At 40.4% G+C, this 20,674-nt stretch overlaps 3 protein-coding genes and 1 long non-coding RNA gene across 4 annotated transcripts in view; all 4 read left to right on the forward strand.

Annotated features, from left to right (window-relative positions):
• Positions 1 to 1,974, forward strand: part of LOC104938728 (major histocompatibility complex class I-related gene protein-like) — a 4,681-nt gene extending 2,707 nt beyond the window's left edge. The window contains exons 2-6 of the mRNA XM_027286998.1: positions 385 to 663; positions 838 to 1,140; positions 1,301 to 1,405; positions 1,706 to 1,723; positions 1,910 to 1,974. Of these exons, the coding sequence (XP_027142799.1) occupies positions 385 to 663; positions 838 to 1,140; positions 1,301 to 1,405; positions 1,706 to 1,723; positions 1,910 to 1,956 (752 nt within the window). The 3' untranslated portion in view covers positions 1,957 to 1,974. The remainder of the gene's footprint in view (positions 1 to 384; positions 664 to 837; positions 1,141 to 1,300; positions 1,406 to 1,705; positions 1,724 to 1,909) is intronic.
• A 3,202-nt stretch (positions 1,975 to 5,176) lies between these two features.
• LOC113747310 (uncharacterized) lies at positions 5,177 to 7,269 on the forward strand. The gene is made up of 3 exons (XR_003463546.1): positions 5,177 to 5,412; positions 6,265 to 6,989; positions 7,156 to 7,269. It is a non-coding gene; the product is annotated as an uncharacterized LOC113747310 (long non-coding RNA).
• Positions 7,270 to 8,986: 1,717 nt separating this feature from the next.
• On the forward strand, positions 8,987 to 16,944 carry LOC104937681 (uncharacterized). The gene is given in 11 exon segments (XM_027287002.1): positions 8,987 to 9,145; positions 9,326 to 9,595; positions 9,945 to 10,223; positions 10,882 to 11,184; positions 11,348 to 11,449; positions 11,750 to 11,767; positions 11,954 to 12,001; positions 14,281 to 14,418; positions 15,537 to 15,803; positions 16,190 to 16,468; positions 16,559 to 16,944. Coding segments are annotated over 11 exon segments (2,196 nt in total). The 5' UTR covers positions 8,987 to 9,024; the 3' UTR covers positions 16,930 to 16,944.
• A 1,635-nt stretch (positions 16,945 to 18,579) lies between these two features.
• Positions 18,580 to 20,674, forward strand: part of LOC109141246 (major histocompatibility complex class I-related gene protein-like) — a 5,917-nt gene continuing 3,822 nt past the window's right edge. The window contains exons 1-3 of the mRNA XM_027286665.1: positions 18,580 to 18,889; positions 19,756 to 20,063; positions 20,203 to 20,469. Of these exons, the coding sequence (XP_027142466.1) occupies positions 20,018 to 20,063; positions 20,203 to 20,469 (313 nt within the window). The 5' untranslated portion in view covers positions 18,580 to 18,889; positions 19,756 to 20,017. The remainder of the gene's footprint in view (positions 18,890 to 19,755; positions 20,064 to 20,202; positions 20,470 to 20,674) is intronic.

A 20,674-nucleotide genomic window follows, 5' to 3' on the forward strand; every position in this document is an offset into this window, starting at 1 on the left:
ATTTGAAGCAGCGCTTCAACCAAAGTGGAGGTAAAGTATTTCTTCATGTTGTGTTTGACTTTTTCCTGCTAAAATGTTTCACTTCCTTTTATTGTTGTTGGTCAAACAGATTTAGCTTCTATTCTGAACATGTACTCATGTGCTCACATGTGCACTTTACAGACATCTGCAAGATATTTAGAGCTGAGACTGCAGGTGTCACACAGGTGTGACTTTGATTAAGAGACTGATGTGAATAGAATGCAAGAAGACATTCTCACTTTGAATACTGACATTGGAAGTCATCTGTCAATTCATAGAACATTAGCTACTGTCTTTCACTGGAAAGTTCATCTGTACATCAAACTTATTTACAGAGTGTTTCTGTCTCTGTCTCTCTCTCAGGTGTCCACATTTTACAGAGGGTGACTGGTTGTGAGTGGGATGATGAGACTGGAGAGGTTCATGGTTTTAATCAATATGGTTATGATGGAGAAGACTTCCTATCATTGGACCTGAAGACATTGACATGGATCGCTCCTAAACCACAGGCTGTCACTATCAAACAAAGATGGGATGCTGACAAAGCTAGAATAGAATTCAATGTGATTTACCTCACACAGGTTTATCCTGAGTGGCTGAAGAAATATTTGGACTATGGCAGCAGCTCTCTGCTGAGAACAGGTAGGGTCACATGACCTGAAGTGTCATTGTATCATCACTCCAGTCAGTCTGATATGAACTTGTTTTTGGCTCTTTGTTTTGTAGTGGTCAGATTTGAGTTAGTCCTAAACAATCAGTACAGACTGACATTTCTGGATGCTGAACATTGACACTGTGATCTTTCTCTGTCTGCAGAGCTTCCCTCAGTGTCTCTCCTCCAGAAGACTCCCTCCTCTCCAGTCACCTGCCATGCTACAGGTTTCTACCCTGACAGAGCCATGATGTTCTGGAGGAAAGATGGAGAGGAGTTTCATGAGGACGTGGAGCACGGAGAGATCCTCCCCAACCATGATGGAACCTTCCAGATGAGCGTCGACCTGAACCTTTCATCAGTCACACCTGAAGACTGGAGGAGGTACGACTGTGTGTTTCATCTCTCTGGTGTAGAGGACGACATCGTCACCAGACTGGACAAAGCAGAGATCAGGACCAACTGGGGTAAGACTGGGATTAGAGGGTGCTGAATGGGACTGCATGTTGTTTGTTTGAATTCAGCTGTGAAAAAAGTCATAGAAATATTACGTATGAATAAATCCTTAGATGGATGTACTTCTGTTCTAACCTGCTTTATCTGGACCAGTTTGATTTTTTTATTTAACAGAGGAGCCGAGTCACATGACCGTCCCCATCACTGCTGCAGTGCTTGTTCTTGCTGTCGTCCTCATCGCTGTCACTGGATTCATCATTTACAAGAAGAAGAAAGGTGAGTGTAACTGCTAAGCCTAAAACTTTAAGCAGCTGTGGGCTGCACAGAGGGGTGAAGAGTGATTGGATTAATTTAAGATGAATCATTATTTGACTTCCCTGAACTCAACAATTAGAAGTAACAGCAGTAACTGTGTCAGTCATGATAATATGACTATACCATGATGATGTGGGAGAGAAGTGATGAGAAAAGAAAGAAAGTAAGGACTAAACAGAAGGAACAGAAGTTTGAGTGAGTAGAAGAGAGGATCATATTTACTGACAACTGGAACTGAAATGATTTCTCTTTTGATTTCAGCCTCACGTCCTCCATCTTGTAAGTCTAACTTTTATTTGATTTCATCTGATCTGACTCACACTTTATGCTGCAGATTAAAAAGTGTTTCACATTATTGTGCAGATGAACTTTTTAAAAACTGTTTCCTGTATTTAATGTTTCTAAAAGTTCAGTGCAGGATGAGTGAACTTTACACAGTTTAACAGTTTGTTTCTCATCTTACAGCTGCTGACAGCTCTGAGCTCTGTGAGAATCTGAATCCAGAGACATGAATGACAAACACACTCAGCGTGTTTCCTCATGTTTCACATTATGCAGATTTAAAACAAAAACAAAACTGGAAGATAGTTTTCTATTATAAAAGCGAAGAAGTTATGATTTATGTGCTTTTATGTGCTTGTAAAAACTCTGGTGAGGTTCTTCTCTATTTTTGTTCGTTAAAGCGGCCCATATGAGGTCAAAGTGAAACTGAATGATCGCAACTACATTGTTAATACACCTGATCGTAGAAGGCGGAGTAGGCTATGTCATATCAACATGTTAAAGCCATACCTGGGGAGGAAATGTGTTCCTTTGCCTCCACCTGAGGAGAACGTTAAAGTCCTGTCGCTGTCCAGAACTGTTTCCACTGATGTGCAGCCCTTTGAGGGTGATGTCATTGGTCCATCCACTGCTGTTGTTCAGGGATGGCTTAAAAATTCAAAAATGTTGTCAAAACTTGATGAGAGTTTTTCTTATTTGGATGAGTCAAAACGTGGGGATGTGATAAAGTTAATTAGATCTCATGTTTCTTTGTTTTCGGATATACCAACGCGTACACATGGGGGATCATCCTCCGATAAAGCAGCATGCTTACCGCGTGAATCCTGATAAGCGTCGCCGGTTGCAAGAACAGGTTGATTATATGGTGGACAATGGTATTGCTGAACCGAGTTGTAGCTCCTGGAGTTCACCATGCCTTCTAGCTGGTAAATCTGATGGCTCTGATCGGTTCTGCACGGATTTTCGCAAATTCAATGGGGTCACTAAACTAAAAAGGGTTATTGGCAAGTGCCGCTTACCCCTCGGGCCAGAGAAGTCTCTGCATTTGAAATTCCGACGCCTTCTTGCAGTATACTGTGATGCCATTTGGGGTGCGTAATGCTCCCACTACATTTCAGCGCCTGGTCAGTACTGTTCTGTGTGGAGTAACTGGTTGTGAGGCTTATCTCGATGACATGGTGGTGTATTCAAGCACATGGGAAGAACACATTGAGCAATTGCATGCCGTTTCTGATAGACCTAAAGCTGCCAATTTGACGCTCAATCTTGCTAAATGTGAATTTGGTCAAGCTGTAGTCACCTATTTGGGGGAAATTGTGGGTCGTGGGCAGGTTAAACCAATTCAATCCAAAGTTGAGGCCATTCTGTCATTTCATGCTCCGTCCTCCAGATGCGAGTTGCACCGCTTTTTGGGGATGGTGGGGTATTATCGCAGTTTTTGTAGGAACTTCTCGGCTGTCGCGGCTCCCATCACTGGCCTCCTTAGCCCAAAAAGGTGTTATCATTGGTCCGTGAGCTGCCAGCATGCGTTTGACTGTATGAAAGCCTTGATGACTCATGCTCAGTAAGCTGTCTGTGGATGCAAGTGATGCAGGGGCGGGGGCAGTCTTACTTCAGCAGGGAGATAATGGTGTGGAGCACCCAGTTTCTTATTTCTCAAAGAAATGTAACCATCATCAGCGGGTGTATTCCACCATGGAGAAAGAGGCCCTGTCTCTTTGTTGGCACTGAAACATTTTGAGGTTTATGTGGGCTCTACTGCTGCATCGACACCGAAGTGTTTACGGACTACAACCCACTTGTTTTTGTTTATCAGATAAAAAACTCTAATCAAAGATTGATGCGTTGGGCACTGTTTCTGCAGTCTTTTAATATTGTTGTTCATCACATTAAAGGCACTAGAAATGTCCTGGCCGACACCCTGTCGCGTAGTTTTGGTGATGTGTGAATAATCTGCCCCATTATTAACCATCTTAGGGTGGGGGTGTTCTGTGTGGCCAGGTAGTGGGAGTGTCCCACACCTGGGGGTGTTTTCTTTTTGGGGCTGCTGTTCTCCGTCCTGTCCTCCCTCGTTACTCCTTCCTCCACAGGTGGAAGTCAGTTTGGTAATCAGGGAGGGGTCAAAGAGGAGGAGGAGGGAGGCTTCTTTTAGTTTGTTATATTAGTTTGAGTTGAAGACCTCTGGTAGTCCAGTTTTTCGTTTTGTGTTAGGGTAGGCCTGTTTTTCCCTAGTTAGTGGGGAAGTGCAGCATGTGACGGCCCACAACGTGGCTGGCCCCGTGTTTCCCTCTTTTGTTTCTTTTGGCCAGGGTCTCCATCTCTTTTTGGTTCGTTACTTTATGGGTTAAATGTTTTTCCTTATTTCTTCTCTTAGTGGCAACTTTTTAATAAAGAATCTTTTCTTTTGCAAACCTTGAAACTTGTGTGGCGTCCTTTTTATATCTTATGGTCTCATTGAGCCAGCATCAAGTTAAATATTAATTTAATTTTATGAGGCCGTAACAATGTTGGAGCTCTACGAGGAAGTGATGTGAATAAAAAATAAAAGCAGTAAAGCAGGGTTTTTTTTTTTTTTTACTTTGGGACTGACATGCAAATTAAAAGAACAGGGAGTAGAATAAACTAATAGAGTTGACTGTGTGTATCTTGGTCACTGTAACTGCTCTTTGTCACAGTGTACAAGGGGAAATTTATTGAGGTACAAATGAGCCAGATCTTTAAAATCCATAGTTCAGGGATTATAAAGAAAAGATTTCAAAGTAATCATTATCTGACAAACGACTGCTGTGTTCCTGCAAACATTATGCCTTTTTGAAAAGCATTTTATATTCACTGATTTTGATAAGGTGAGGAACTGTATCATATCCACTCAGTGTGTCACATGACCTGATGGCTTTTAGCCTTTACCAGCAGATAAATCAAATCAAATCAGATTTTATTTGTACAGCCCAAAGTCACAAAGTCCATTTTCCTCTGAGGGCTATACAATCTGTACAGGGAGTGACACCCTCTGTCCTTAGACCCTCGGTTTGAGTGAGGAAAAACTTGCCCACAAAAACCTTTAACAGGGAAAAAAGGTGGAAGACACCTCAGGAAGAGCCACAGAGGAGGGATCCCTCTCCCAGGACAGACAGACGTGCAATGGATGTCACGTGTACAGAACAAATCAACACAAACATATTGTACAATTACAATGACTGATAAAATGACAATGAATTACAATGACTGATAAAATGACAATGAATTACAATGACTGATAAAATGATTACAGTAGCAGTGGAACCTGTGATAGAGATAGAGAGACACAGATGCTCAGCAGCAGCAAATCATCAACTAACTATAAACTGTGATGGAGATATGGCAGCAAAAGGAAGAGAGACTGTTTATTTTCTTAAATTATCTTCATTTGTAACGTCCAATCGCTAAAGTCTTAATTTTCCCATTGCAATTAAACGCACCAAGTCTCAGCAGCCAATCAGAGGCTACGCAAGCCACGCTCAGCCTGTCGTCTCGAAGCGAAGTGAAAAGCGCGCGGTTTTCCCGCTCCCTTCAGAAAAGCGCGGGAAGCTGCATGTTAAGAGAGGAGAGGAAACAGGAGGAGAACCCGGAGTTTACCTGTGGAAAGGAGGAAAAGAGTCGGAGCACTCACCCACTGGAGTCCGGAGCTCAGGGACCAAGTTGCGTCGGTAAGACGAGTCAATTATCCGATGGAAAAACAGCTTGTTGAGCTTAATGCTGTAGCTAACAGGCTAACCACTTACCTTTCACCTGGAGAGCTGCTATGAAGTCTGACACCTGCTGCTTCACCTGGATACACAGCAACGGGAGAAATGTGCATTTAGCTGCTCTGCTGCTATTCTACCCTTGTTTATCCGAGTGCTAAAGAAAGCATTGGTGACATTAAGGTTATGAGAGTGAACTGAAGAGAATAATGCTGCAACATTTCTGAACATGTTTACATTGTGGTTATCATTTCATGCTGATGTGAATATATTTAAAGGGGAAGTGTTTACATTTTCCTAATGCCAATTTAAAGGGAAAAATTAATAATTTCATATGTTGTGATGAATGTAACAATATTTCATTTGTTATATGTAGTTTATTGAAGGCATCTATGTTACTTTAACTGAGCTTAAAGTTACTGGAGGGTAATTTTTGGTGCATTTCTCTTTCATGAATAGGCCTATATAGTGTAAGAGTAAATTGAGCACACTTCTTTAATATACTTTACTCAGATGTGCACTGTTATTTTAATTGCACATGATTCTGATAAATTATATTTTGAATGCTAATGGTTACTTACCGTATGTATTATTGAAACCCTGTTCACATGAACAGCAGGTAAATGTGTGAGCACTTTAATGTTTAGTTCTCATAAATGATACACTTAAGACTGAATGTTGTACAACTAAAACAGAGATTTGAATAGATGAAGATTCATGTTGGAATTAGATGTTTACATCTTTTCACATAATATCCCTAATGATGCATCTGAGGACAAACAGTGTTGAATGTAAATTTTCTGACCCTTTCTATAGGTCAGGGTTTTTTGGAGGACTGAATGTGGTTCAGGACACACTTCCTGCTGAAACTGATGGCGAGCCAAGTATCCTGAAGAAAGTCCAGCACCGAGGAGATCCACGTACACACCCATTCACACAAACATTACACACTTACATTACACTACAAGGATCCTGGGAATCAGGTGAACTGCAGTAACTCAACAACAGATAAACCTGAAAAAAGTTTTTATTTTGTTTAAGGGCCCCAACGGACACTTTATTTTTCTAAATGTTTGGGTAATTTCGGATTCTGTACAAACCAGACAAGTTACCTTGTCCACTGTTAAAAATTATGAGTGGCTACTCAACTGTTATTTTCGTGTCGGTCTTCTTATTGTTGCTCAGTAAAGTGGCTCCTGTCGAATTTAGTGTCGTCTGATTCTGGTCCAGCTTCCATTATTAATCTAATTAGTTATTATACTGTAATTCACTTTTCTATCTTTAAAATTGGTTACACGTCACATGTCAACAGTCTGACTGTCAGTTCAGCATCAAAATAATCAGCCTATCGTAGCTTTGCTTGCTGGAAAGAGAGTGGACAGGCGCGTTGAACACAAACTACAGTATCATGAACAGACACACCTCCCTTCATGAGCACTGGTCAGTAAACAGAACAGAGGAAGCAGCTCGGTCTTTTCACGACACGTCTTCATCAAAACAAGATGATTTGTTACTTCTCTTCTGTCAAGTTTCATCATCAGGTAAGATCACATTTGAAATCTTTACTTTTAGATCTTTGTATTTTCCTTGTGCATGGCTCAACAACAAACTCTGGTTTAGTTTCACTTTGACCTTTGAACTGAATCTCACTGAAATACATGATGATGTGTATTTATACTGAATATATAAACCTTGTTTGTCCTGCAGTGAAACACTCCCTGAAGTATTTTCACAACTGGATCTTCTGGAGTCACAAACTTGTGGCAAGTGCAGTCTTTAATGACATCAACAAAAAGAAGATAGAACTAAAACAGGACTGGATGGAAAAAAATAACAGAAGACAATCCTCATCATTTGGAGTACTACACTATAGAGTGTTTTCATAGAGATCCAATCCTCTTGAAAACCACGATTTCTAATTTGAAGCAGCGCTTCAACCAAAGTGGAGGTAAAGTATTTCTTCATGTGTTTGACTTTTTCCTGCTAAAATGTGGGAGCGTGTTGTGAGCATACTTCACCCACATGACGTACTTGCTCCAGGATGCAGGACTCTGGGAAGCCAGGCAGCGGAGTCCCTTCTCCAGCTCCTGGTTTAACCGCTTCGTCTGCCCATTGGTTTGAGGATAGTGACTGAGGTCAGACTAACTGTGGCACCTATGAGTTGGCAGAAAGCCCTCCAGAACTGAGCCACAAAACTGCGGACCCCGGTCTGACAGGACATTCCTGGGAAATCCAAAAACTCGACAAACATGAGACATAAGCACCTCTGCCGTTTCTTTGGTGAAAGGAATGCTTGGTAATGGTATGAACCAAACCATCTTGGAGAAACAGTCTACTACTGTAAGTACAACAGTGTTGCCCTCTGAGGGTGGTAAACCAGTCACAAAGTCGAGGGAAATGTCAAACCAGGGCACCTGCATACAGGTCTTTAAATCAGCTCTTGTGATGGATCATTGAAACTATGTTATTTTGTTTGGTAAGACAGATCAGGGGATGTAATTCATGAAAAGTTCCTCATACCACACACTTACTAGTGTCTACTGATAATAGTGGAAACTGTTGAATTTCATGTTTTTTATTCAGAACAAAGAACCATAAGACAGATGAACAGACACACCACTAGATGGCAGTATAGCACAGAACGTACACCCATTCCCACTCAATCAAAAGAGCAATGATCAACTACACAAATAATGTCTAAACAATAACTCTTATTACACTAACAAGATGCATTGTTTACTCCTTTTTACCTTGCTTGCAGTTTTCTTAACATGTTCAACACTAAACAATAGGCCTGTTAAACTAAATTAAATAGTGCAAAGCCCAATCTCACTCCTGAGATACTCAAAAAAAAAACTTTATTATGTCGTTTGTCATTAGTTACAGAAATAAGTTTGATCCATATCTTTTGATGAAACAGAAATAAAAAAAATCAGAGCACCAGCCAAATGTTAAAAAGTGGAAGATGTGATGGTGATCTTGATGTGAGAGAGGACTTTTGTCATGGATCCTCCAAACACAGCAGCAGGGGGTGACATGCCTAACATCGTCATCTTCTCCCAGTACTGCCTGTGAATGTGTACGACCCCTTCATGAAGTACTGCTGGGAGACATGTGGTAAGAGGCTCACACAGTCAGCAGAGTCCTGGACACTGCGTTTCCTCTCCTGGTGATGAAGCAGCAGAGTGTTCAGTCGGAGGCTCCTGCTACAGGAAGTCACTCCTGTCCACTGCCATCACACTCTATAATGACTCCCCTCTGTGCAGAGAGAGGACACTCACTCTGTGACAGTTCATGTTTTGGATATGGACATTAATACATAACTAGCACTGACTCATTCTCTGAATAAGAATGCACATTAATTACACCACTTATCAGTTATATTCATATTTTCTTTTATTTTTGTATCTTTCACTTTTGTATATTTTGCATGACAGACAACTGAAATGAAACAAGTATCAGTGATTCCTATCAAGTATTTGGCACACTGACAAATGACTGTAACAGAACTCTGTAAAGGTGAGAAACAGGTTTGACAATCATCCATCTCTGTTCATAACACACACACCTCCCTTCATGATCACTGATCAGGAAACAGAACAGAGGAAGCAGCTCGGTCTTTCCACGACACGTCTTCATCAAAACAAGATGAAAAAATTATTTTTGTTGCTTCTCTTCTGTCAAGTTTCATCATCAGGTAAGATCACATTTGAAATCTTTACTTTTAGATCTTTGTATTTTCCTTGTGCATGGCTCAACAACAAACTCTAGTTTAGTTTCACTTTCACTTCAGTTTGAAACCGTTTGAACTGAATCTCACTGAAATACATGATGATGTGTATTTATACTGAATATATAAACCTTGTTTGTCCTGCAGTGAAACACTCTCTGAAATATTTTACAACTGCATCTTCTGGAGTCACAAACCTCCCAGAGTTTGTGGGAACTACAGTCTTTAATGACATTCTGATAGGTTACTGTGACAGCAACACAAAGAAGATAGAAATAAAACATGACTGGACAAAAAAAATATCAGAAGAAAATCCTGAGCAGTTGGAGTGGTACGCTATAACATGTTTTCGGAGTGATCCAAACTTCTTCAATGCCACGATAAATACTTTGAAGCAGCGCTTCAACCAAAGTGGAGGTAAAGTATTTCTTCATGTTGTGTTTGACTTTTTCCTGCTAAAATGTTTCACTTCCTTTTATTGTTGTTGGTCAAACAGATTTAGCTTCTATTCTGAACATGTACTCATGTGCTCACATGTGCACTTTAAGGACATCTGCAAGATATTTAGAGCTGAGACTGCAGGTGTCACACAGGTGTGACTTTGATTAAGAGACTGATGTGAATAGAATGCAAGAAGACATTCTCACTTACTGACATTGGAAGTCATCTGTCAATTCATAGAACATTAGCTACTGTCTTTCACTGGAAAGTTCATCTGTACATCAAACTTATTTACAGAGTGTTTCTGTCTCTGTCTCTCTCTCAGGTGTCCACATTTTACAGAGGGTGACTGGTTGTGAGTGGGATGATGAGACTGGAGAGGTTCATGGTTTCATGCAGTATGGATATGATGGAGAAGACTTCGTATCATTTGACCTGAAGAATTTGACATGGATCGCTCTGAACCCACAGGCTTCCATCATGAAAAAGAAATGGGATGCTGACAAAGCCGGAATACACTTAATTGTGAATGTCCTCACACAGATTTGTCCTGGGGGGCTGGAGATGTGTTTGACCTATGGCAACAGCTCTCTGCTGAGAACAGGTAGGATCACATGACCTGAAGTGTCATTGTATCATCACTCCAGTCAGTCTGATATGAACTTGTTTTTGTCTCTTTGTTTTGTAGTGGTCAGATTTGAGTTAGTCCTAAACAATCAGTACAGACTGACATTTCTGGATGCTGAACATTGACACTGTGATCTTTCTCTGTCTGCAGAGCTTCCCTCAGTGTCTCTCCTCCAGAAGCACTGTAAACATGTAAAACTCTGCATACAGGTCTTTAAATCAGCTCTTGTGATGGATATTGAAACTATGTTTCTTTGTTTGGTAAGACAGATCAGGGACTAATTATGAAAGTTCCTCATACCACACACTAAACTAGTGTGTACCACAGGCTGTCACTATCAAACAAAGATGGGATGCTGACAAAGCTAGAATAGAATTCAATGTGATTTACCTCACACAGGTTTATCCTGAGTGGCTGAAGAAATATTTGGACTATGGCAGCAGCTCTCTGCTGAGAACAGGTAGGGTCACATGACCTGAAGTGTCATTGTATCATCACTCCAGTCAGTCTGATATGAACTTGTTTTTGGCTCTTTGTTTTGTAGTGGTCAGATTTGAGTTAGTCCTAAACAATCAGTACAGACTGACATTTCTGGATGCTGAACATTGACACTGTGATCTTTCTCTGTGTGCAGAGCTTCCCTCAGTGTCTCTCCTCCAGAAGACTCCCTCCTCTCCAGTCACCTGCCATGCTACAGGTTTCTACCCTGACAGAGCCATGATGTTCTGGAGGAAAGATGGAGAGGAGTTTCATGAGGACGTGGACCATGGAGAGATCCTCCCCAACCATGATGGAACCTTCCAGATGAGCATCGACCTGAACCTTTCATCAGTCACACCTGAAGACTGGAGGAGGTACGACTGTGTGTTTCATCTCTCTGGTGTAGAGGACGACATCGTCACCAGACTGGACAAAGCAGAGATCAGGACCAACTGGGGTAAGACTGGGATTAGAGGGTGCTGAATGGGACTGCATGTTGTTTGTTTGAATTCAGCTGTGAAAAAAGTCATAGAAATATTACGTATGAATAAATTCTTAGATGGATGTACTTCTGTTCTAACCTGCTTCATCTGGACCAGTTTGATTTTTTTATTAAACAGAGGAGCCGAGTCACATGACCGTCCCCATCACTGCTGCAGTGCTTGTTCTTGCTGTCGTCCTCATCGCTGTCACTGGATTCATCATTTACAAGAAGAAGAAAGGTGAGTGTAACTGCTAAGCCTAAAACTTTAAGCAGCTGTGGGCTGCACAGAGGGGTGAAGAGTGATTGAATTAATTTAAGATGAATCATTATTTGACTTCCCTGAACTCAACAATTAGAAGAAACAACAGTAACTGTGTCCGTCATGATAATATGACTATACCATGATGATGTGGGAGAGAAGTGATGAGAAAAGAAAGAAAGTAAGGACTAAACAGAAGGAACAGAAGTTTGAGTGAGTAGAAGAGAGGATCATATTTACTGACAACTGGAACTGAAATGATTTCTCTTTTGATTTCAGCCTCACGTCCTCCATCTTGTAAGTCAAACTTTTATTTGATTTCAACTGATCTGACTCACACTTTATGCTGCAGATTAAAAAGTGTTTCACGTTATTGTGCAGATGAACTTTTTAAAGACTGTTTCCTGTATTTAATGTTTCTAAAAGTTCAGTGCAGGATGAGTGAACTTTACACAGTTTAACAGTTTGTTTCTCATCTTACAGCTGCTGACAACAACATTGAGCTCTCTGAGAAACTGAATCCAGAGACCTGAATGACAAACACACTCAGGGAGTTTCCTCATGTGTCATGTGACATATTTACAGGACAAATCTATGGGGTGCTGTTTGTAAAGCGGCTCACACTGAAAATAACAGCAACATTTTGTCACATTTAGCTTCAAACAATGGTTAAAAAATGGGTGTGAATTTTTGAGAGTCACTTTTTTGCACATTTACAACAATATTTGTCAACTTTTCATGATATTTTAAATGTTTAAATCTAAATGTTAAATCTAAATCTAAAAGTTAGATATAATGTTAAATGTAAATGTTAAATGTAAATGTTAAATCTAAATTTAAATATTAATTCTAAATGTTTCGGGTGAAACTAAATATTACTTATTATTATTTTGATTATTATTTATTACTTATGACTCGTAGCCACTATAGCCAGCCACGAGGGGGCTCTCTTTGACTGATCAGGTCATAAGTCCTGCACCCTTCATAAAAGTGACACTAAAAACTCAAAGTACTCTTCAAATAAAGTTTCTCCAAACATGTTTGTTATTTTAGGTAGTTATTATCACAATAATCCATGTCCAAGAGTCCATTTCCCCGGATAAGATGGGTTCTATTCGTTATTTGCCACTACAAACACTGACCTCCTTGAGCTTTAATTTTGGTATTTCTAGTTATCAGCATTTGAATTTGCATATTAGTTAAATATTTTGTTTCACCTGAAACATTTAGATTTAACAATTAGATTAGATTCAACATTTAGATTTAGATTTAACATTTAGATTTAACATTTAACAATTAGATTTAGATTTGACATTTTGATTTAGATTTTACATTTAGATTTAACATTTAGAGTTAGATTTAAGATTTAGATTTAAGATTTAGAGTTAAATTTAAGATTTAGATTTAAGATTTAGAGTTAAATTTAGATTTAACATTTAGATCTAACATTTAGATTTATATATAACATTTAGATCTAAGATTTAGATTTAACATTTAGATTTAAATATTTAAAATATCTCTAAGTTAACAAATATTGTTGTAAATGGGCAAAAAAGTGACTCTCAAAAATTCACACCAGTTTTTTAAAGATTGTTTGAAGCTAAATGTGACAAAATGTTGGTGTTATTTTGAGCGTGAGCCGCTTTACAAACGGCACCCCATACAAATCAGACATTGCAGTGACCTGTGTTTTTACACATAAAATAAAAAGCATGCACAGAAAATCAAGAAAGATAACTGAGATTTACATTTTCAGAAACTAACAAACCACTGGAACATGATTTTATTTCATACATTATTACTGAATACTATTTTTTATATTTCAATAATTGTTTTCCTTTGTTATTTTATGATTCTTTGACATTGATGAAATATTTTCTCTTAAAGTTTCTAACCATGTTAAAATAGTGTATTGTGTTTGACACATTTTGAATATTTTATGATTTTAAAACAACTTAAAATCACCTCTTGTGACAGACAGTGATGGTGGTCGGATTACTGAGCGGGTCATCACATTCACAGGAAGTTGTCTGTCAAGTCAGTTAGGCCTGCAGATGTAGTTCATCCTGAGCAGATACAATGTGGATATAAGGCCAGGTCATACCTCTGTACCCACTGATACCCACTGTGTTAGTATTGTAGTATTGATGGACATGAATGAATGTCAGAAAATCTAATAAAATCTAACCCAATCAATCTTTAACGTGTACTTGTTGTTTGCATGTTGTTTGTCATGAAATGTCCCATGTCAGAAGAAGAGCTGCCTCGTTTTCCTTCTGTGTCCATGAAACAAACATTCATTGTCATTAATGAGAATTTGGCGTCCCCTGGTGGTGCAAAGGTAAACGGTGTGACAGCCTCTTTCTCTCTCCAGAGTTTCAGTGTCTCTCCAAAACTCTGCAGTGGATCCTGGGTTCCTAAGAATGTGTTTATTATCAGGATGTTGACTTAAAACTACAAATCTTCTGCTGTGTGTGCAGAATCTGAGCCATGGAAACACTTTCCTTCTTCTTTCTAATAAAAGCTTTTGTGTTGTTCCTCTTTCTTTTACTTTCTGTATCCTGAACTTTTTGACTGATTCGGGGAAATTCAGCAGCCTCACAGTCACGGTTATTTTTGGTCCTCAGATGTCAGTTTGAGCCTGAAAAGGACATCAGACTCAAACTAACAAGTTTCATTCAGGTGAGAATATTTATAGATTTTCATGCTTTCTATGAATATACGGTATGTATGATGAGTGTTGGAGCAGCAGTCACCGTCTCTGTAGCAGTGATAGAGACTGTCCTTTCTTTTTCTCTCTTCTCGGTGAGTGAATAGAGGAGACACTTCAGCCAAATACAGAGTTCCTCATTTAGACTTTTTAGAAGACTCATCTGAGCTGCGTCTAAAAGTTAAAAACATGAAGACCTTCATCATCTTGTCCCTCTTGATCCACTTTGCATTTCCAGGTAAGATCTCGTTGTATATCTTTATATAACACCGGGGCTGAAACTAATGTGGTTGCTTGTGTGACCCTCCATGTGCAGTTCAGATTGTCTTAATTAAAGGTTCCACACAGTCACTTAAATTATATTTATTAATAATGGTTTAATGAGTTGATGTTTTGAACTTGAGCTCGAACCACAGAGGCAGCATGACAAGTGTACATTTGCCACATCTTGTCAGTGTTCTGTCTGCAGACGTATCTCGGGAATGCATTGATAAACATTAATCAGGATATTCGTCATTTGATGAACAGAAACAGAATAAGTGAAATAAATCTAGTTTTATTTTGTCCAGCATCACATGGAGATCTAGACTTCTGCTTTTTCTCACTACTTGTGCTTTCTATGAAATAAAAACCACCACTGCTGTTGGCTTTATTTACAGTAACACTGCAAAATGATAGATAGATAGATAGATAGATAGATAGATAGATAGATAGATAGATAGATAGATCATACCCTTTATGATGTTATTAGTCTGAGTATGGCAGAACAACCACTTCAAATATACATGAATATGCAGTTCCTCTAACGTCCACCTGAGGCTGGCTCCAGAAGTGAGTTAGTCTCCATAAGTCCCCATGTCCAAATGTCCAACTTCACAGCAGAAATAAACATGTTTACAGCCTGGTACTAAAAACAGTTTTGGTCTCTGTAGCTAATTTCCCCGTTCATGACAACTGTACTGAGGGTGAATTTATATACAACTCACCTGTTCACATTATATTAAGGCTTAAAGTTATGCAGGATTAAGAGCTTGGACGCTTTGATTGACAGGTGGCTTGTTTGAGCAACCAGGCTTCATTCAGCTCAGCACTGCATGTCTTTACCCATGTTTAGATTAACCAGGCCATGATTGAGACAACCAGAGCCGCCACACTGAGCTTAACCTGCGGCTGACGTCACAGATACGATGTCCATGTTTTATACAGTCTGTGCATTCAACACGCCTGTTAACAGCATGTTGAATGCATGTGCTGTATATTTGAACTGGTTGGCTTCCCACAGGAGGATGCTGCAGACTTGAAAAGTCAGATTTATCTGTATTTGCACTGAATGTATGAACCGTGTTTGTCCTGCAGTGAAACACTCCCTGGACTATTACTATACTGCGTCTTCCGGAGTCACAAAGTTCCCAGACTTTATTGGAACTCTGGTGCTTGATGGCAGCCTGGCTGTTTACTGTGACAGCAACAAACAGACAGTAGAAGCCAAACAGGACTGGATGAAAAGATTCTTTGACGACAACCCTAAGCACTTGGACTTATACACCGGGCAGTGTGTGGCTGAAATAGACTACTTCAAAGCCACGATTGAAACTTTAAAGGAGCGCTTCAACCAAACTGGAGGTATGTACTGTGTTAGATTTCACTTTCTGCTGCTGCTCTGCATCAGAGCTGTAAAGTCACCATCAAGATGATGAGATAATAAAGTTGGGAAAAGGTTGTGGTCACACTGTGACTCAGCGTTTATTGGACTTGGATGCATTTTGAGGGAATGTTTAGAAAGATGCAACAAAAGTCTTTAGCTGGTCTCCAAGTTACTTTGTGAATATTTGACAGTCGTCCATGAATTTATTTGTGAAATATGAAGCAGAAATGTGTTTTTTTCCCCCTGTGCACCGATTATCTTCTCTTGAATCATTAGCAGGAAACAGGCCTGAGACAACACTGTGTGCACTACACTTTTAGGATCATCTGTCCATCATTTATTGTACTTTCCGTCTCTCTCTCAGGCGTCCACATTCTGCAGAGGCTGAACGGCTGCGAGTGGGATGAAGAGACTGACGAGATTCGTGGTTTTAATCGGTACGGTTATGACGGAGAAGACCTCATAGCTTTTGACCTAGAGAAACTGACGTGGATCGCCCTGAACCCGCAGGCTGACACCATCAAAGCGAAATGGGACGCTGACAAACCAAAGATAAAATACAATAAGAACTACCTCACTGAGATTTTCCCTGACTAGTTGAAGAAGTATTTGGTCTATGGCAACAGCTCTCTGCTGAGAACAGGTAGGATCACACGACCTGATGTAGGTCCAATCAGTCTGACATTAACTTGTATTTTACTTGTTTCTTGTCTCCTCTTCTCTCTGTCTGCAGAGCTTCCCTCAGTGTCTCTCCTCCAGAAGACTCCCTCCTCTCCAGTCACCTGCCATGCTACAGGTTTCTACCCTGACAGAGCCATGATGTTCTGGAGGAAAGATGGAGAGGAGTTTCATGAGGACGTGGACCACGGAGAGATCCTCCCCAACCATGATGGAACCTTCCAGATGAGTGTCGACCTGAACCTTTCGTCAGTCACAGCTGAAGACTGGAGGAGGTACGACTGTGTGTTTCATCTCTCTGGTGTAGAGGACGACATCGTCACCAGACTGGACAAAGCAGAGATCAGGACCAACTCAGGTGAGACTGGGACCTGTAACACGTGTAGACGAGTTGTTAGGATCCTTAACCTTGAGCTGACGGCATGAATGTGGTTTCTATCAGTTACAATAACATTGTAGTCACTGAAGAAGATGCAGAGTTTCCTGATGGACAGTAAAATAAACTGCTGCAAACTGTAACTGCTGTTAGTTAGTTTGTTAGCAGGCCTGTCTGGACTGTGAGCTCGGAGCACTGGGGCAGTGTCAGTGTTTGGATCATAGAAAGCCGAGGTGGCGTCAAGCCAGAACCAACGCTGGCCGGTCTTGTTATTGGAGTTGTTGTCGGACTGCTGCTGGTGACGCTCTGCATCGCAGGACTCTTCGTCTGGAGAAGGCTCACTCCTCGTGAGTGAATCTATTTTAGATTTAACTGTGACCCTCTACAGGGCCTCCACCGTGTTCTTTTGGCAGTATGCCACAATAAGTCCAGGCCCTGAACAGATGTACGGCACACACTCAGTTAGAGTTGCTCTCCTACTTTTATATTGGAAGCAGAAATATGTGAAATTTGTTCAAATCATGCTTTCCCTGTCTCTTAAACTTTTAATACTGTCATCTCTCATCTGTATTTCAGGACTCAAACCTGCAGAGAGTAAGTTTTCCTTCATGAAAAATAAAATATATTCATTTTATTGTCATTCATGTCCAGTTCATCATACATAACTTAATGTTCTCTTCCAGCTTCAGACTCTTTGTCTTTGTCATCGGAAAGAAACCAACTCCCAACTGATCACGGTAAGTCTGTCACATGCTGCTCATGTAACACTAGTATTGTTGTTATTGTATTTTTAACCTATATTTCACATGCAGATGATGTTTATGATGCGTTCTCAGGAAGCAGATGAGTTTTATTGTATTACTCCATAAACACATCTCACACAACGTCTCTACTCGTCCCTAAACTTCATAGTGTGGAGTTAGTCTGGGTTCAGCCATGACATTATGACCACTGAAGGGTGAAGTGAATAACACTGATTATCTCTTTGTCAGTGGGTATATTATATTAGGCAGCAAGTGTACGAAGCAGGAAAAATAGTATACATAAACACCTTCAGAGGTCAAATGGAGTCCATCAGGACTTCACAGGACCTTCACAATATTCTGCAGGTGGTCATAATGTTGTGGCTGACTGGTCTTCTCTAGTCATATATTCTTATGTACTTAAGTTATAGTGTTATGATGTTTCCCTGCTCACAGACTCATAGACCTAAACATAAACATACTCCTATACAAATGTATCCTAACATATATTCATACACAGCCTATATAAGTATAATCATACTTTTCACTCTTATACTCGTTATTTTAAAGTATATTGTTAAGCAATCCTTTTGCAGACTGACTGTCAGGAATAACTTTGTCTGTCTGTGTCAGCCTGTCTGGGACTTTTCACAGGAAATGAAATGAGTCACACAAACAGTAGTGAGCTCTCTCTGGAGCTGTTTAGTCTTGGTCTTGATTTCACTGGCTGCAGCTTTTTACACTGACTCTGTGTCACTCCTTGTAGATTTTGGTGTTAACTACTGGTCAAAGTGACAAAATGTAACTTCAGCAGAATGCAGCTTCTCCGTCTGAGTCAGTCTGTGCTGCAAAATAAAGACAGCAAGAAGGTTCATTAGCTCTGTGTCAGACTGTTTGAGAGAGAGAGAACTCAACTTTTCATTTATTATTCTGTCTCGACAGGCTCCCAGTGAAGATCAGAAGTGGACTACAATGATGTCTCACATTGTCGCAGTATGGAAGTGCTGGGCCTCTATCCACATATCTTCATACTCTTTGAAATTCATCAATAATTCCTTATATATGAAGTTTTTTTTTTTTATGTTAATGGTCTCGTTAAGCACATAATGACTTGTGTCGTATTGATGAACATACTTTGCATAATGTTGAACTGTCCTTTGAATGTTCAGTGTGGGGTTTAGTGGCATCACGCTGCAGATGACCTCTGGCCTCACCGAGCATGCGGCAGAAACATGTGAGAAGCCAGTTTTTGGTACCTCTGCTTCAGGTAATGATGTCATATTATAACCTATAGAGTTGAATTAAATAGATTTAACATGTCACAAAGTTACACGTTAATCAACATACTTTTTTGTTTTAATACTTAATACTTTGTTCTCTGTCTGATGAATGTGTTTCACTTTGTTCACTTTGTGTTAAATATACTTATATATAATATATATATTTGCTCAGTTATGCCTCGTGGCTGGGTTGTGTTTATATTTGTGTTCTGCATTGACTGCACGGTGCTCTTCATAGTTTATGACCTTCGTTATGTGTGTGTGGTGTCCTGTAAGTCCATGTGGGCTGGGCATCTTTGATGCATGACACTTGAAACATTTTATTTGGAGGTGGCCGGTTCAAGTGCTGCAGTCAGCATGGACCACAGTATTTTGATTTCCATAGTTTTAATATAAATGAACTAACTTTTTTTTTTTTTTACTCTTTTTTGTTTATGTTTATGCAGCTGTTCTGTTGAATTAAAACATGTTTGCTGTCTGTTTCTGTCTTTATATATCTGTGAAGCAGATGTGTATATATGTAGCAGATATGTGCTACATACATACATACATAGTTTGAACATAACCCGTTGACACATTGTGGTCAGTAGTTGGCGCATGCAGGTTGGTTTGCTGCTCTGCAGGCAGGACGAAGAAGATAGTGATGGGAAGTTCGGTTCTCTTTAGTGAGCCGGATCATTTGACTCAGCTAACCATGAAGAGCCGACTCTTTCGGCTCCCAAACGACTCTTTTTTTTTTACAGCTCATACCTTAAATAATTCAGCTCTGTTTTTTTATGTGTGTACACATACTTATTTGTATGTGTACACATATATATCACTTAAATCATGCAACACATCTTTTGTACTGAAGTATTCAAAGGTAAAAATCCGGCTCCAGTCCTTCACCTGAAAGAGTCGGATCTCTGAAGCGGCTCGTTCGCGGACGGCCCATCAAGGAAGACGCGTCAGGAGGCGGCTGCAGTGTGTGTGTGTGTGTGTGTGTGTGTGTGTGTGTGTGTGTGTGTGTGTGTGTGTGTGTGTGTGTTCATTGAGACGCTTCTCTGAGGATGCGAGAGCAGAACATGAACATGAAGTCAGCCTGACGCTCTGAACACGCGTGTCCGTGAAACAAGATGAACTTCCTCCTGGTCCTGCTCGTGTGTCACGTTTCTTCTGCAGGTGAGTCCAAACTTTGGACTTTTGGTGCGTTTTCTTCATGCGTCATGCGGGACAGAGCCGTTACTTTCGATTCATTTTCTCTCTCTGTGTGTGTGTGTGTGTGTGTGTGTGTGTGTGTGTGTGTGTGTTCGCCCTGCAGCCAAACACACCCTCAAGTACTTCTACACCGCGACCACCGGCGTGCCAAACGTGCCCGGGTTCACGGGCATTCTGGAGGTGAACGGGAAACTGGCTGTTTACTGCGACAGCAACACCAGGACCATCGAGGCCAAGCAGGACTGGATGCAGGACTACTTCAACAGATACCCCGAGCACCTGGACTTCTACACCGGCCAGTGTGTGGCGGAGATAGACTACTTCAAGGCCACCATTGACACTCTGACCCAGCGCTTCAACCGGACGGGAGGTGTGTGTGTATCCTGATGACCTGTTACCTCACACACACACACACACTGATGGAAAACCAGCAGATGTGTGCCACTGCTGAACATCTGTCTGAACAGCTGTTTGTCACACTTCATATGACTGTGTAATATTCAAGGATTCAAGGAGTTTTATTGTCATTACAGCACATGTAAACATAGGATGAAACGAAACTGGTTTCCCCTGGT

This window comes from Larimichthys crocea, chromosome XIII (genome assembly GCF_000972845.2).
Source record: "Larimichthys crocea isolate SSNF chromosome XIII, L_crocea_2.0, whole genome shotgun sequence".
NCBI classification, from domain to species: Eukaryota; Metazoa; Chordata; class Actinopteri; family Sciaenidae; genus Larimichthys; species Larimichthys crocea.